Source organism: Martes martes (assembly GCF_963455335.1).
Source record: "Martes martes genome assembly, chromosome: 4".
Lineage (NCBI taxonomy): Eukaryota > Metazoa > Chordata > Mammalia > Carnivora > Mustelidae > Martes > Martes martes.
In genome coordinates this window covers 157,517,501-157,530,295 of record NC_137891.1, presented here as the reverse complement: position 1 = coordinate 157,530,295, position 12,795 = coordinate 157,517,501, and the positions used below count along the sequence as shown (strand labels likewise).

Below are 12,795 nucleotides of genomic sequence, written 5' to 3'. Positions count from 1 at the left end.
ACAGCTCCCTTCACCCTGCAGTGGTATGTCTACGCTTAATTCATAGAAGTTCTCCAAGTAGGCTGGTGCCCCTCCTTGGCTCCTTTAGGTCCCAGGAGTTTCCCACACACCTGTGAGTCTCAGCAGAAGAGCTTCCCTTCAGGGTTAGGACCAGCCTCTGCTCCTCTGGGACCTGAGGACTTTGCTCACACTGTTCTCACAGGGAAGACACACCGCTGTCCCCACTCCACTCTGCTTCGTGCCTGACTGCTGAAGCCCTCCCTCCCTCACAGCACCCTGGTCAGGATGCTCCACTCAGCGTCTAGCCCTCCAGCACTGGGTCAGCCTTCTCTCCTGAGCTCGTCTGTAAGCTCCTGAGGCCCTCTCTCCGGCTCTGGTCCTGGCCCCCTACCTGCTCAGCAGAAAGTTGCCCGATGGCTGGGGGGTGCTGGGCAGGGAGGTGCTGGGCAGGGAGAGTGGAGGGGAGGCGGGGAGAGCCAAGGCTTGGTGCCAGGTGTCCATGTCGTTCCCCCCCTCCCCACCCACCACTCGGTCTGGGGCCAGTGGGACCTCACCTCCAGTACTCCTCGCTGGGGCTGGTCCGCTGGAGGGAGTGGTTGAGCAGGTGGGAGAGGCTGCCTGGTGGTGTGGCGGGCCGGGAGCCATTGGTGAGGTTGGAGGCGTCCAGCACCCCGGCACAGTCAGGCGTGTTCCAGGGGTTATCACAGTAAGCCCAGGGTAGCACATGTGTCATGGACGAGAAGAAGTAGTAGAAGGCGATGCAGATAACCACGTTGTAGTAGATGCCGATATACGTGGACACTACCATCATGCCATAGCCCACACCTGCGAGAGGGAGGGAAGGGGGGGCAGCCTCACGCATCTAGCTGACGGAAGCAAGGTTAACGCTGAAGGGCCCGCACCCTGCCCCCCTGGAGCAGGCTTTTGTGGAGGGCCATTGAAGGGACAGGTCGAGGCCTTAGCAGGGGTGAGCTGGGCGGCCCAGGGGCTTTATGGATACACGTGGTAGGTGGGGAGGGCGGAGGCCAAGTAAACTTAGATCCCAGCATGCATCCGTGGCCTTGGCCATTGATGTAGGGCTTGGGGTCAGCACCAGGGCTCCGGGGAGGTTGGCAGTGTTTGTACAGATGGGTGAGTAGGGCCCCAGAGGCCCGTGCATGTGTGTGCATGTGTGTGGGGGTGGGGGGCTGGTGTACCCTCCCCAGGCCTCACCTTTGAACATGGGGCTGATCCTCCAGACCCCCAGGCAGCCCTGACTTGCAAACTGGCCGAAGGACAGTTCCATGAAGAAGAGGGGAATCCCGCAGAAAATCAGCATGATGAAGTAGGGGAACATGAAGGCTCCTGGCAGGCAGGGAAAGGCCTGGCTCAGGGTGGGCTTGGAGGCTCCCACCCTCTTCCTGCTGACAACCCAACAGCAAAACTTTCATGATCAGCTAAGGCCCGAGGAGGGTGGGCCACACACTGAGCAGGAGCCTGGGGCTTGAGGTATCCTACCCACAGCCCACCTTTGAACTTGGCAGAGGCTTCCTGAACAGAAGCCAGGCCCCAGACCCACCATGTTAGGGTGGGATTTGATGGGTTCACCAAGCAAAGTCACAAACCTAAGTTGCTGGGATCCTCAAATTCCCCAAGCCATTTAGGGGGCTGTTGACACACAGGGGGTGTAAGACAGGGAACCTCGGGAGGTTGAGGTGCCTTTCTCCACCTCTCTTGACCTCAAGGGAGCAGGTTAGCAGGGTCAGGCCCAAACAGCAGACAGCCAGGGTCAGGGGATGATCGTGCCTTAGGTAAAGGGTACCTAAGCCAGGGATTGGGGCAAAGGAGATGAGAGCCAGAGGCCAGCCTGTCTGGAGAGGGGTCTGTGCCAGGGAGGGGGGAGCCCGGGCCTTGGTGGGTAGGCTCTATCCAAGTGGGTGGTCCCTGCCCTGTGCCCGCTGGGTACCTCCCCCGTTGCGATAGCAGAGGTATGGGAAGCGCCAAACATTGCCTAGGCCCACGGCATAGCCCACGCTCGTCAGTACAAACTCGATCTGGTTGCCCCAGTTGCCCCGTTTGAGGTTCTGGTCCCTCTTGGTGGCCTCGCTGGGCACAGCACCATTCTGTGGGGACAGGAGAGAAGCTACCATCAGAAAGGCATTTGTGCTCCCGTGCCTGACCCTCTGGGCCTCTCCCAGCGGGGACACTATGGACCCTCCAAGCCCCCACCCCCACCCTGGGCTTCCCGTCTGCTGGCAAGAGCTGCTGGCAGGCCTGGCAGAGAAGGGGAGGAGGGAGGAGCGGCTGCCAGAGGGTGCCAAGCGGGGCCTCACTCACCAGCCCCCCAGCACCCTGTGCCAGGAGCACCAGCCCACCTGAGCAGCTACTCCCAACATCTGAGAGGTGGGATGAGGAGAGGGAGCTCAAGTCCAGAGCCCCCAGCCCCAGCCCCTCCAAAGCCTCCCCTCTCCCCTCTGGGTGAGGATCTGGGAGCAGCTGAGCCTCATACCAAGCAGCCAAGTCGGGCTGGGCACAAAGGGGCCTGTGTCCAGACAGCCCCCCCCACCCGCCACGACCACATCACCAGGCTAAGCACGCCTGCCCATGGGCAGGCGGTGCGGGGGAGGGGATGCCCGACCCCTCCCCCAGCTGAAGACACTTTCCTGGGGGCACAGGATGGCAGGGCCTCGAGGTGGGAGATGGGAGAGCAACTGAACTGGGCCAGAATCAGGGAGGGTGTTCTGGGACTCAGGATGGGAGGACCCAAGGGAGCCACCTATACTGCCATAGCTGGGGTGGGGGGACACTGGGGAAGCTGACCTGGGCTGGGTGGTGCTGGCCATGAGCTGGGGGAGGAGACCAGAGTTGTAGGCACCACGCCAGACTTGGAGGACAGACTCTGCTAGGGGAAACAGAGGGAGGGACTCCGGAAAAAGGTCTCTGAGCTGAGAGGGGATGGGCTGCGGAGCAGGGGGCTGGCCAGGAGGGGCCGATGAGGGGATTCGCCCCAAGGAGAGGAAGCCAGGCCTGCCCCGGGGAGCTTCAGGGCTGGGCTGGGTGGCCTGAGGCCCCACTGAGGACAGTCCCTATTGAACCCCAACCCCACAGTTGGAACTGACTCAGCAAGTCCCTTTACAAGTGTAAATATGCCCCTTCCCCATGCCATGGCCCTTCCACCTCCTTCCAGGGTGAAAGGAAATCAAGCCACCCTGAGCGAGCACCTAAAGGACTGGGGGGGGGGGTGTCTCACTGGAGACCAGGGACCCTTAGAATCACCAGCAGAGAAGCACAGAGCCCTGGAGTGACAGAGACAGCCTCTCGGAGGTGGGCTGTTCCCTTGAGAGAAAGAGACAGGAGTCCCTAGAGGACACCAGGATTGGAGACAGAGCAGCATGGCTCCTGAGAGACGTGGCTGAAGTGACACCAACCCTCAGCTTGAAAGAGACATAGTCAAGGACAACAGTGACACTGGCCCATAAACAAAGAGGTCTGGTGCTTTGAAATGCTATCGGATCCTGACACTGACTGACAAATGCAGAGGGGAGGAATGGTTTCATGGGGACCTGTGTGCTTTCCAGAAAGGCCTATTTGGGAATGCAGACACGGGAGGCACCAGGGGCCAGTAGAGGCCCCAGCCATGGACCCCTGGTTCCCACGGTGGGCACCCTTCGGCTTGCGTACCCTGACCCCTACAACACAGACACTCTTGTGAGGTGTTGTGGGAGACCATCCTGCTCCCCCAAACTGGTATTGACCCCAGAGGAGATGCTGACCTTCATACCCTCGAGGGAGGCTTGGGGACGTGGCACCGAGAACCGGGGTCTGGTCCCCTTCGAGGAGTGCCCAGAGCAGGCTGACAGGCTGGAAGAACCCGCATGCATTCATACCGCAACCACGGAGACTTACTAACACCCGCTGTATGCCAGGCCCCGCCCCAGGCATTGGGGACCCAGCAGTGAATTGAACAGACATGGCGGTGCGCTCAGAGCTTAGAATCTGGTGGCGGAGCAAGCCGGTAATGTCGGAAACAAATCCGTGATTTTTATATCGCAGCCGTAAGGTGACCACAAAGCGGACGTTCTCAGGGCACAAGAATAAGGAAGGATGCCAGGTGGGGGGCACTCAGGGAGAGGTCAGGAAAGCTTCCTCGATGAAGGGGCTTGAGGGCCAGTCTGGCTCTGGGAGAGGGTGGCTCACAGTCTGAGGGTGCCCTCGGGGACAGGCCTATACAAAATCTTGCCTAAGGCTGTCACCACCTCCAAGGGCCTTCTTGGGGACAGGCCTAGCAATTCTGCATGGTCCGGGTGATAGGGGGGCATTTTTTCAGAGGGTGTGAGTCCGGCTGGGGGACAGTTTCTGCATTCCCAAACAAATCCCGGCCAAATAGGGCTCCTATACGTTGACCCTACAATAACAGTTTTATTCTGTCCAAGGCTTGTTTACTTAGGGGCACAATGGGAGACTGTGGCAGCTGCCGAGTACAGGGGTGGGGTCATGAAGCAGCACTCACAGCTGTAACAGACAGCCAAGGGGCCAGGAGTGTTTCACGGGGCAAGGCAAAGTCAGGACTCCTTGCAGAGACCGAAGTCCCCAAGGCTGGAAGGCTGGGGCACCTGTCCTGCTCCCAGCCCCCAACCAAGTTCAGCAGGACCTGACTGGGATTTCTGAGGTCTGCTCCTTCCCTGACATTGAGGGGGACGGGGAGGGTGTGGGTGCTCCCCAGCCACGTGCCCCAGGCCGTCCTCAGGAGCCAGCGCCACTCAGTTAATGAGCCGCACGCCACTGGGCCCTGAGCTAAGCACTTTAGCTATGCTGACCACAATCCATGCCTCGGGGAGGCAGGAGCCCTGGGACTGGGCCCAGGGGTGGGGAGCCAGGGATGGGACTCTGGAGGGAGTCCCTGACCACACTAAGGGTCTGCGGGGCAGAAGGAGCTGGGGGTCAGCGACGCTCTGCAAGCCCTGTGAGAAGCACCCCTCAGACGCAGCACCCGCTCAGGCTCCCGGGCCCTGCGGCTCAGCACCATGCATGCAGCAGACTCCCGGAGCTGTGGCTGGGAGGTCACCGTGGGAGCACGGCTAGGCCTCTGACTTCTGTGCTAGAGCGAGCTACGTTCAAGGGACTTGCCTGGTGAGGGCTTGGCTCTCTGCAGAGGACATAGCAAGCCCCCTTTCTCCAAGTACGCTAGAGGAAAGGATCTCCAAAATGCATGCCCCGCGGGGCTTCTGAGGGCTCCGGGTCCCTTCTCTGCTCTGCTCTGGGCACTCTCGGCCGCTGCCTTCCTCGGCAAGAGAGGCCCACAGCTGGCAAGACTTTTCTAGTACTTGCCTCGATTTTGTTCTCCTTGCATCCTTTCCCCTAGCCTAAGCCGCTCATTTTCTTCATCTGCTGGGTAGATACCTGTGTCACTGATCAGACCTGTCCCTGCAGTGGACGTCAGCTCTCAGGCACCCACGAAAGAATCCCTTTGTGCTCACAGTTTCACCCAGACCGGTGGCCCGTCTGCCTGACCCAGCTCAGCCCTGCTGACTGGCCAGGCTCCAGGCTTCTCCTGCCCATCACCCATCTTTCACTCTCAGCCCCTCACTGCTCTCCCTTCCTCCCCTGCTCACACCTCGGTGATGAATTAAACCATAGTGGGCTGGTGCTTCCTCCCCAGGCTCCCTAGATAGCCCCCACCCTCACGTGGGACTCCATGGCCATGGGCCTGATCGGTGGTCTCCGGGATAGGGACAGCCCTGCCCTGTGCCCAAGCTCCCCACGCGCAGTAGAAGGCAGGCTCTGGGGCTTTCTTTCCGTGGTTGAGAGCGGTAGGCTGGCTGATCGTCCTCCATGATGCCCACCATACATAGACAAACGCATGTAAGACCCTCACATAAGACTACGCATGCACAGATGCCCTTCCCCTTAGGAGCAGTCCTTGAGGCAGCAGGGTCCAGTCCCACACAAGGACTTGTCACCTCCCACCCCATGCCTGCCCAGCCAGGTGAGCCATACAGAACAATCACTTACATAAGTCCTTTACACAGCCCTGTGCCTGGCTTAGTCCCCGATAGATCAGCTCCTGGAACGAGCAGTGTTCAGCTCCGAGGGCAGAATCCAGATCTCCCCACTGTGCCTTGGGCTTGGCAGGGCAGGACCCTGGGCCAGGAGTGAGAACCCCAGCATTCTGGAGCCTGCTACCCCAGCGACTCTGGGCAAGTCATTTCCACTCCCTGTAACTCAGCGTCCTTAACTATGAAATCAGTTCACAGACCAGGCCACCTCAATAGATCTACCAGCCTCTGTAGTTCTGCCTTGCCTGGAATTTTCCTGTTTCCGACTCTCTTCTGAACCTCCCATTAGTTTCCACTAACTTTCTAAATGACTTTTTTAAATGTTATTGTTTTTCTTCTAGTTATAAGAGCATTATAAGCTTATCACCAAAAAATGGGAACCCACAGCAAAGAGTGACGAGGAAACAAAGCCGCAGAGCCCCCTCCCAGAGGTAACTACCAACATGGGAGCCACCCCCTCTTTTCTCCATGCCCAGACTCGGACAGAGTCCGGATTTCTACCCTGGGCTATGGCTTTCCTCTAGCTCCTGACTCCCGCCCTCCCAGATCAGGGTCCACTGGATATTTTTGTGAATTGTGAGCTCCCTCCTCCTGCTCTCGGTGGACACGGAAGAATCCTGGAGCCGCCTGGCTGGGCGGGCCCCGCTGGGATCCAGCAGGCCTCTGGTTCAGAACTCCACAGCCCCGGGGTTTGCTCATGGGATGAAGTCCCATCCAAGACAAACTTTATGGAGAAGGACAGACAAGACCCCACATCCCAGACTGACCTTGAGCCAAATCCAGATCACTGGCAACTTTCTCTGAGCCTCATCAGGGAATTCAGGCAGGAACGCCGTTACAGTAAATTGCAGCCGCCTTAGAAGACCTCACTACTGCCTCATACCCCTAGATTCTTATTCCCCCAAGTTCTCTCCCCTTGGTCCAGGGGCCAGGCTGGCCCTTACGTAGCGCTGCCCTGCAATGACAGAGCCTTCCGTCCTTCATCTGGCCTCGCTGATCCAGATCCGGGAAAGAGGGACCAGAGCTGGAGGGGCAGGACCATGGGAAAATCTGCCTGAGGCTTGCACAGTACCGGGCTGTGAGTGCCTCTGGCCTCCGGGAGAGCTTCAGAGAAAGTTCTGGGCACCCATTAGGAGTCTAAGCCTTCGTAGAGCAGGTGAGAGAGGCAAGGGGATACCCTGTGCTGTCTCGCCCAGAGCCCTGATTGGTGGAGAGAGACATGCCAACACTATGGACAGCAGACAGAAGGGGCACCCCCAGGCATGCCCAGCTCCGCTCCAGGCCCTGAGGAGCAGTGGTGGGGAAAGCTGGGTGGGCCTGGAGAAGTCCAGCAGCCCGGCCTCATGCGCAGCGGCTGTGGGCAGTCTCTACCCCAGGCAGTTGGCAGTGGGGCTGGCACTCAGAGAAGTGGCTCTGGTCTGTGACCCTGGCGGTTCTGAGGTCTGAGGGCAGCTCTGCATAATGCTTCTTCGGGACCCAACATGCGTCTCGCCAGAAGACATTCCTTCTCTTCCCTTCTGAAGGTCAAATCAGGATGCTGTACAGGGGAGGATGGCTCTCCCTGTCCCCCTCACCCTTGCTGCCACCAGCCCCATTTTCCCCAACATCTTTGCCCAACCCCAGCTTCCAGGGAGGAGGCCACAGGGTGCCCACCTCATCCGGGCACTTGCTGTGGACACTGGTGAATGTTCTCTGGGGTCTCTCTCCTCCCAGCAGAGATCCCTATCCCCACTGTCACTGCTGAGTCCATGTACCACATCCCCCTACCCCCTCGCTCACTCTTCCCATAGGAGTAACTGCCGTGGCACGGACAATGGGGCTGTATTGATTAGTACAATTCCTGGGCACCTCCGGCCCGTCTCCCCGGGAGCTGGGACAATGCAGCTTTGATACACAGAGCAGATTCTCAGCAGGTCCTTGGGCTGGGGGAGCCCACACTCCCCCCCACTCTCCTCCCCCAGGCCCCCACCACACAGCTAACTCTTCCTGCACTCCTTCGCACAGTTGTAACTTTCTGGGTCACTTTTGCTGGTGTCTGTCTCCCTGGCTGGCTGTGCCTGCTCCTCCCTGGCACAGACCACTCAGCCCCTCTCCCCACCCCCAGCCCAGCCTCCCACACCGCCTGGGTCCAGGAGGGGGGCGCTCAACCTTCTGGAAGGTGACTGACCTGTTCTGGGGAGGAGGGGGCCACAGGTCCACAAGCCGAGGCCATCCCAGGATGAGCCCTGAGAGCGGAGCGTGTCTCCGCTGCTCATTCACACCTCTGCCAGCTCCAGGCGACACTGACGCATCCCTGCCTCTCCCACTGCTGGCTGGGCAGCGTCAATTACTTTCACCTCGTCTCCTCCCGAAGCTCTGCCTCCCCCTCCCCTGGCCCTCCCTCTCCGGCCAGTCCCCACGCAGCCCAGGCGGGTGCTCTGGAGCTGGAGTGAGGCGTGGGGTTTGTTGTGTTTTTCCCTTGTTCCCAGCAAGTTATTGGAACAAAACACACACACACACACTCACAACCACAGAGTGAGGCAGAGGGAGCGCGTAAGAGAGTGAGCGGCCTCAGGGCCCAGATGCTTCTGAGCTCCCAAGCCTGGCACTTGGTGGGCTCCTGGTAGGGTGGTTGGGTGCCATTGGGGCACTAGACCTGGTGAAGGGCAGGAAGAAGGGGGGGCATAGTCCACAGGGTCCTAACAAAGCATCTTAGACTGCCTAGAGTGGTGCGGGCGGGGGGAAGTGGGGGTGGGCCCTGGAGCGGTTTCCTCCCCTCCCCCCTGCAAGAGCTGGAGACCCTCAACCAGCCAAGATGATTGAGGTCCTCACAGGAGAATGTGGCTGACCATGCAAGAAAGCTCTGGTCCCAGGAACTACCCGGTCACCTGTCCTAAGAAAGATGGCACCAGCCCAGAGAGTGGTCACCACAGAGTCCAGGCAAAGGAGGACCCATGGACTAGGACTCTTAGAGATCTGTACCGCATTGCCCAGAGCCTGACGTGTTGCTCTGGGAGTCTGTGCCGTATGGGCTGGGTTCCGTCCAGCAGGTATCCCTGTCACTGGGGCGGGATGTCACTCAGACCCATCCAGTCCCACTTCTCTGAGACCACACTCACAGGTCAGTCTCCAGCTGATGCTGAGATGCCACAGACCCAGCGGTCAGGAAGGTGGACAAGAGTATTCCAATCCTCGGAAGGCGAACCTCTCTTTGGAAATGGATAGGTCGGCAGAGTGCCGGGCACATGGTACAATCTTAGCAAACACCCACCAACTGGAAGCATGCATTCTGATGTAAAGAAAACCTCGCCTTTCTGTGAGCTTGGTAAGTATGGTGACCTTGAAGGGAACATGTCAGGATGGCTTTTTTTTTTTTTTAAAGGATGGCTTTAAACAAACAAACAAACAAACAAAAAAAGGCACAAGATTTAGAGTCAGACAGACCTAGTTTAAACCCCAGCACAGCTAGTTTCTCACCATATAGACTTAGGCAAATCACTTAATATGTCTGATCTTAGCTTCTTCATCTCTGAAATAAGGATAATATCCACCCATCACCGAGTCTAGTGAGAATTAGCAATAACGATAATAGATAACACATAGTGAGTGCTTACTATGGGCCAGACAGTGTCCTAAACACTTTATATATATATATATAAAAATTCATTTCATCCTCCTCCCCGCCCCCCATGCCTTGATGTAGACCCACCCCTTGATATGAGCCCCATATTTGGGGATAGATAGAGACCAGCCTTGGCTCAAGCAAGTCTCCCAAGAATGGTCTGAGACCCCACTGACTTCAGCATCTCACTGGGCCAGCCTCACGCAGCCAGGTCCCCAGACACACTCCACTGACTTCCTGCGCGCACAGACTACGGGCCAAGGCCCTGGCTGGGCCACTGCCTTCAGGAAGGCCCAGTCACCCATGATGCCCAAATGCTCACTTCCACCCAGGGTGGGCTCCGGCTCTGGCTGCTCTGGCCTGGGCAGGGTGCCCAGAACAGGCAGCCCTGGCTGGACGGCTTTCTCTGGCCCTGGCCATGGGGACAGGAGGCGGCAGCAGCCCAGCTGGGCCCTGGCCGTAATGAGGCCTCATTAGTGGGATCCAGCTGCTCCAGCCCCACTTTGGGAGGCCGACTCCCCCAGCCCCCACCCCTGACTTTTCTTAATAAGAGTGGGCATGCCTCCAGAGGGGCAAGGAATCTAGTTGCTTTTGTGCCCTGTGCCTCCAGGGGGAAGGTCCTGCAGAGCTAGGACTGAGCAGGGCAAGGGCTGCAGGGAAGCCCTGTGAGTGGACGGGAGGGCACAGGATGGAGCAGGTGTACTCCCAAAAAGGTGGGGAGGGGAAGGAGACCAAGGGGAAGGGAGGGCAGGATCTTAGGTCCAGAGAGGAGGCCTCAGGAACATGGAGCCTTTTCCTCTGGATCTAGATATCGTCCATTTCACAGGGAGGGTGTAGTTACACGTCTCCAATCACCTGGTTGATCACCTAGGTCACTGTTCAGGCTGTCCTGGCTAAGAGAGCCCCAACTCTGGGCTAGGCCTCCTATAAGAAGAGCACCCACTATGTGCCAGTCCCTGAGCTAGGAGAGTACCTACTGTGTGCCGGGCCCCGATCTAGGAAAGCACCCGCTGTACCACTCCGGGACCTGTGTTTGGAAAGCACTCACTGTAGGCCGGGACCTGTGTTAGCAGAGGGCCCACTACGTGCAAAGTCTGAGCTATAAGGATACGCAGGGTGCCAAGCCGGGGTGAAGAGGGCACCCCTTCCTATCAGCCCAACACCAGCGAACCCCAGCGGTGGGCTAGGTCCTGTGCCAGAGGAGAAGCCCATGTTGGCCAAATTCTGTGCCAGGTAAGGACCCATGCATGGTATGCCCTGTGTGGGGCTGGGGGAGGACCCACTGTGCTCCTGGCACTGACAGATGGGTGCCCCAATGCGTGCCGAGTCCGTCCTGGGTGAGCACCTCCCATGTGCTGGGGCTGGTGCTCGGTGAGGGCCTAGCCGAGGACAGGCTCTTCCCCTAGGAAGTGCCTAACGTGGGCCAAACCCTGTGCTTGGTAAACTCCCAGCATGTGCCAAGCCCTTATTAGCTGAGCACTTGCCACATGCCAGGCTGTAGGCTGGGGGAGGACTCACTGTGTGCCAGGCCCTGTGATGGGCAGCGCAAATAAGAGGTGTACAAACTGTACAAATCCTCCTGTCAAAGCAACAGAGTGGGTCAGGGCAGGGCAGCCCCAGGTGCCTGTGGTGCTTGCAAAGGCTTCTGGGATGATTTAGATGCTCTGGCGCCTACCGCCCTAGCCCAGGTGACTCTGCTCTTCATCATCGCAAGGTTGCCCAATGACAAGAACGACCAGGGTGCTCAAAGACACAGGGAGAGGCCAATGAGGCTCACCAAAGCCTCTGTTGCCCGAGACTCTGTCAGTGGGGAGCAGGCACAGGGAGGGGACCAAATCAGCCAGCTGGTGACCTTGCTGGGAGGCCATGTAGTTACAGCCGATCCCAGTGGGGTTCTCCTGTCCTGGGCTCCTCTCCCCCAGCTTCCTGTCCTCTGAGCCTCAGGCAGCGCCGCCCCATGCGGGTACAGAGGCACTAGGTCTCCATGCAAGTATCACCCCACCCATCCCCCAGTGCCCCCAAGCATCCCAGCTGCTCCCAGGCTTGGAGGTACCCTGGCCAGCTGGGTTCTTGCATGGCCCTGTCCTAGGAGCTGCTGAGGCGTGAGGGAGGCAGCTGAGCTAGACCGGCAGAGACCATCTGGGCTGGGGGTGGGGGAGGGACACGTGCAGCAGGCATGTGGGCCTGGGCACGTGCTGAAGAGGGCCTTGCTTCCCCGCCAGGCCCCTGCCCCATGGAGAGCAGGGCAGGAGCTCCAAGGATGACACAGGATGTCTGCTGACACTGAAGAGAGCCTGGGGATGGGGGCGGAGGAGGGACCCATGTCCTCACACCCAAACCAGAGAGAAAGGGGATGGAAGGAAGGACCCAGCGGCAGGGGTTAACTACCCCATCCCCGCATACCAGGTTACAAATGGCAAAAGAAGCCACAGGCCTGGGACCGTCCATGCAGCTTACATGCATGGCCCTCAGTAGCCTCTCTTCTGCCCTTACGCCAGCATGGAGCGGAAGGCATGTCTGAAAGGAGTGTCCTCAGCTCTCTGCCTTTAGGGGAGCACAGACACCTAAAAACGGGCTGACTCAGCTAGCCAGGAGGGATGGCGCCTCTCGCAGCCTGTGTCCTAGAGACAGGCCCTGAATGGAGAGGGCTTCAGTTTCCAAACTGGGGCCCGAGAACAGAGTAGCCCAAGGTCATCAGCAGAACTGAGAAAGAGGCAGGAATAGAATCTCTAGCAACCGCTGTGGTGGGGGATGGGGGGAGCCCAGGGGACAGATGTTATGGGCCTCAAACAAGCAGTGGCAGGCAGAAGCCAAAGGGCAGAGGGCATCCGAGCCCCAGCTATCTTTAGGCACATCCTGGGGCTGGGAACGGGCGTCCCAAGGCAGCACTCCCTTCTACAGACAGGCTGGCCGGGCAGGGCCTGAAGTCCGGGAAGCCCAGCTCAGGGCAGGGATTATGGGACGCTGTGATTCATGCTCCCTCTGTGGCCCGCATCTCGACTGCTTGCCCCCACCAGTCCTTTCAGGGTCACTCCCAAGACAGAAGAGCAGCCGGGGAATCCTCCGAGGGTTTCTTAGGTTTCATGGGGCTCAGAATCTCCATGTAGCCTGGGGCAGAGCCACACCCCACTTCCTACGGGAGGACAGGCCTGTGGCGAT

The 12,795-nt window shown here is 59.0% G+C and overlaps 1 protein-coding gene across 1 annotated transcript in view; it reads right to left on the bottom strand.

Annotated features, from left to right (window-relative positions):
* SLC6A9 (solute carrier family 6 member 9) overlaps positions 1 to 12,795 on the bottom strand; it is a 31,206-nt gene that overhangs the window by 11,585 nt on the left and 6,826 nt on the right. The window contains exons 3-5 of the mRNA XM_080799920.1: positions 1,946 to 2,102; positions 1,213 to 1,344; positions 555 to 825 (exon numbers count right to left, since the gene is read on the bottom strand). Of these exons, the coding sequence (XP_080656046.1) occupies positions 555 to 825; positions 1,213 to 1,344; positions 1,946 to 2,102 (560 nt within the window). The remainder of the gene's footprint in view (positions 1 to 554; positions 826 to 1,212; positions 1,345 to 1,945; positions 2,103 to 12,795) is intronic.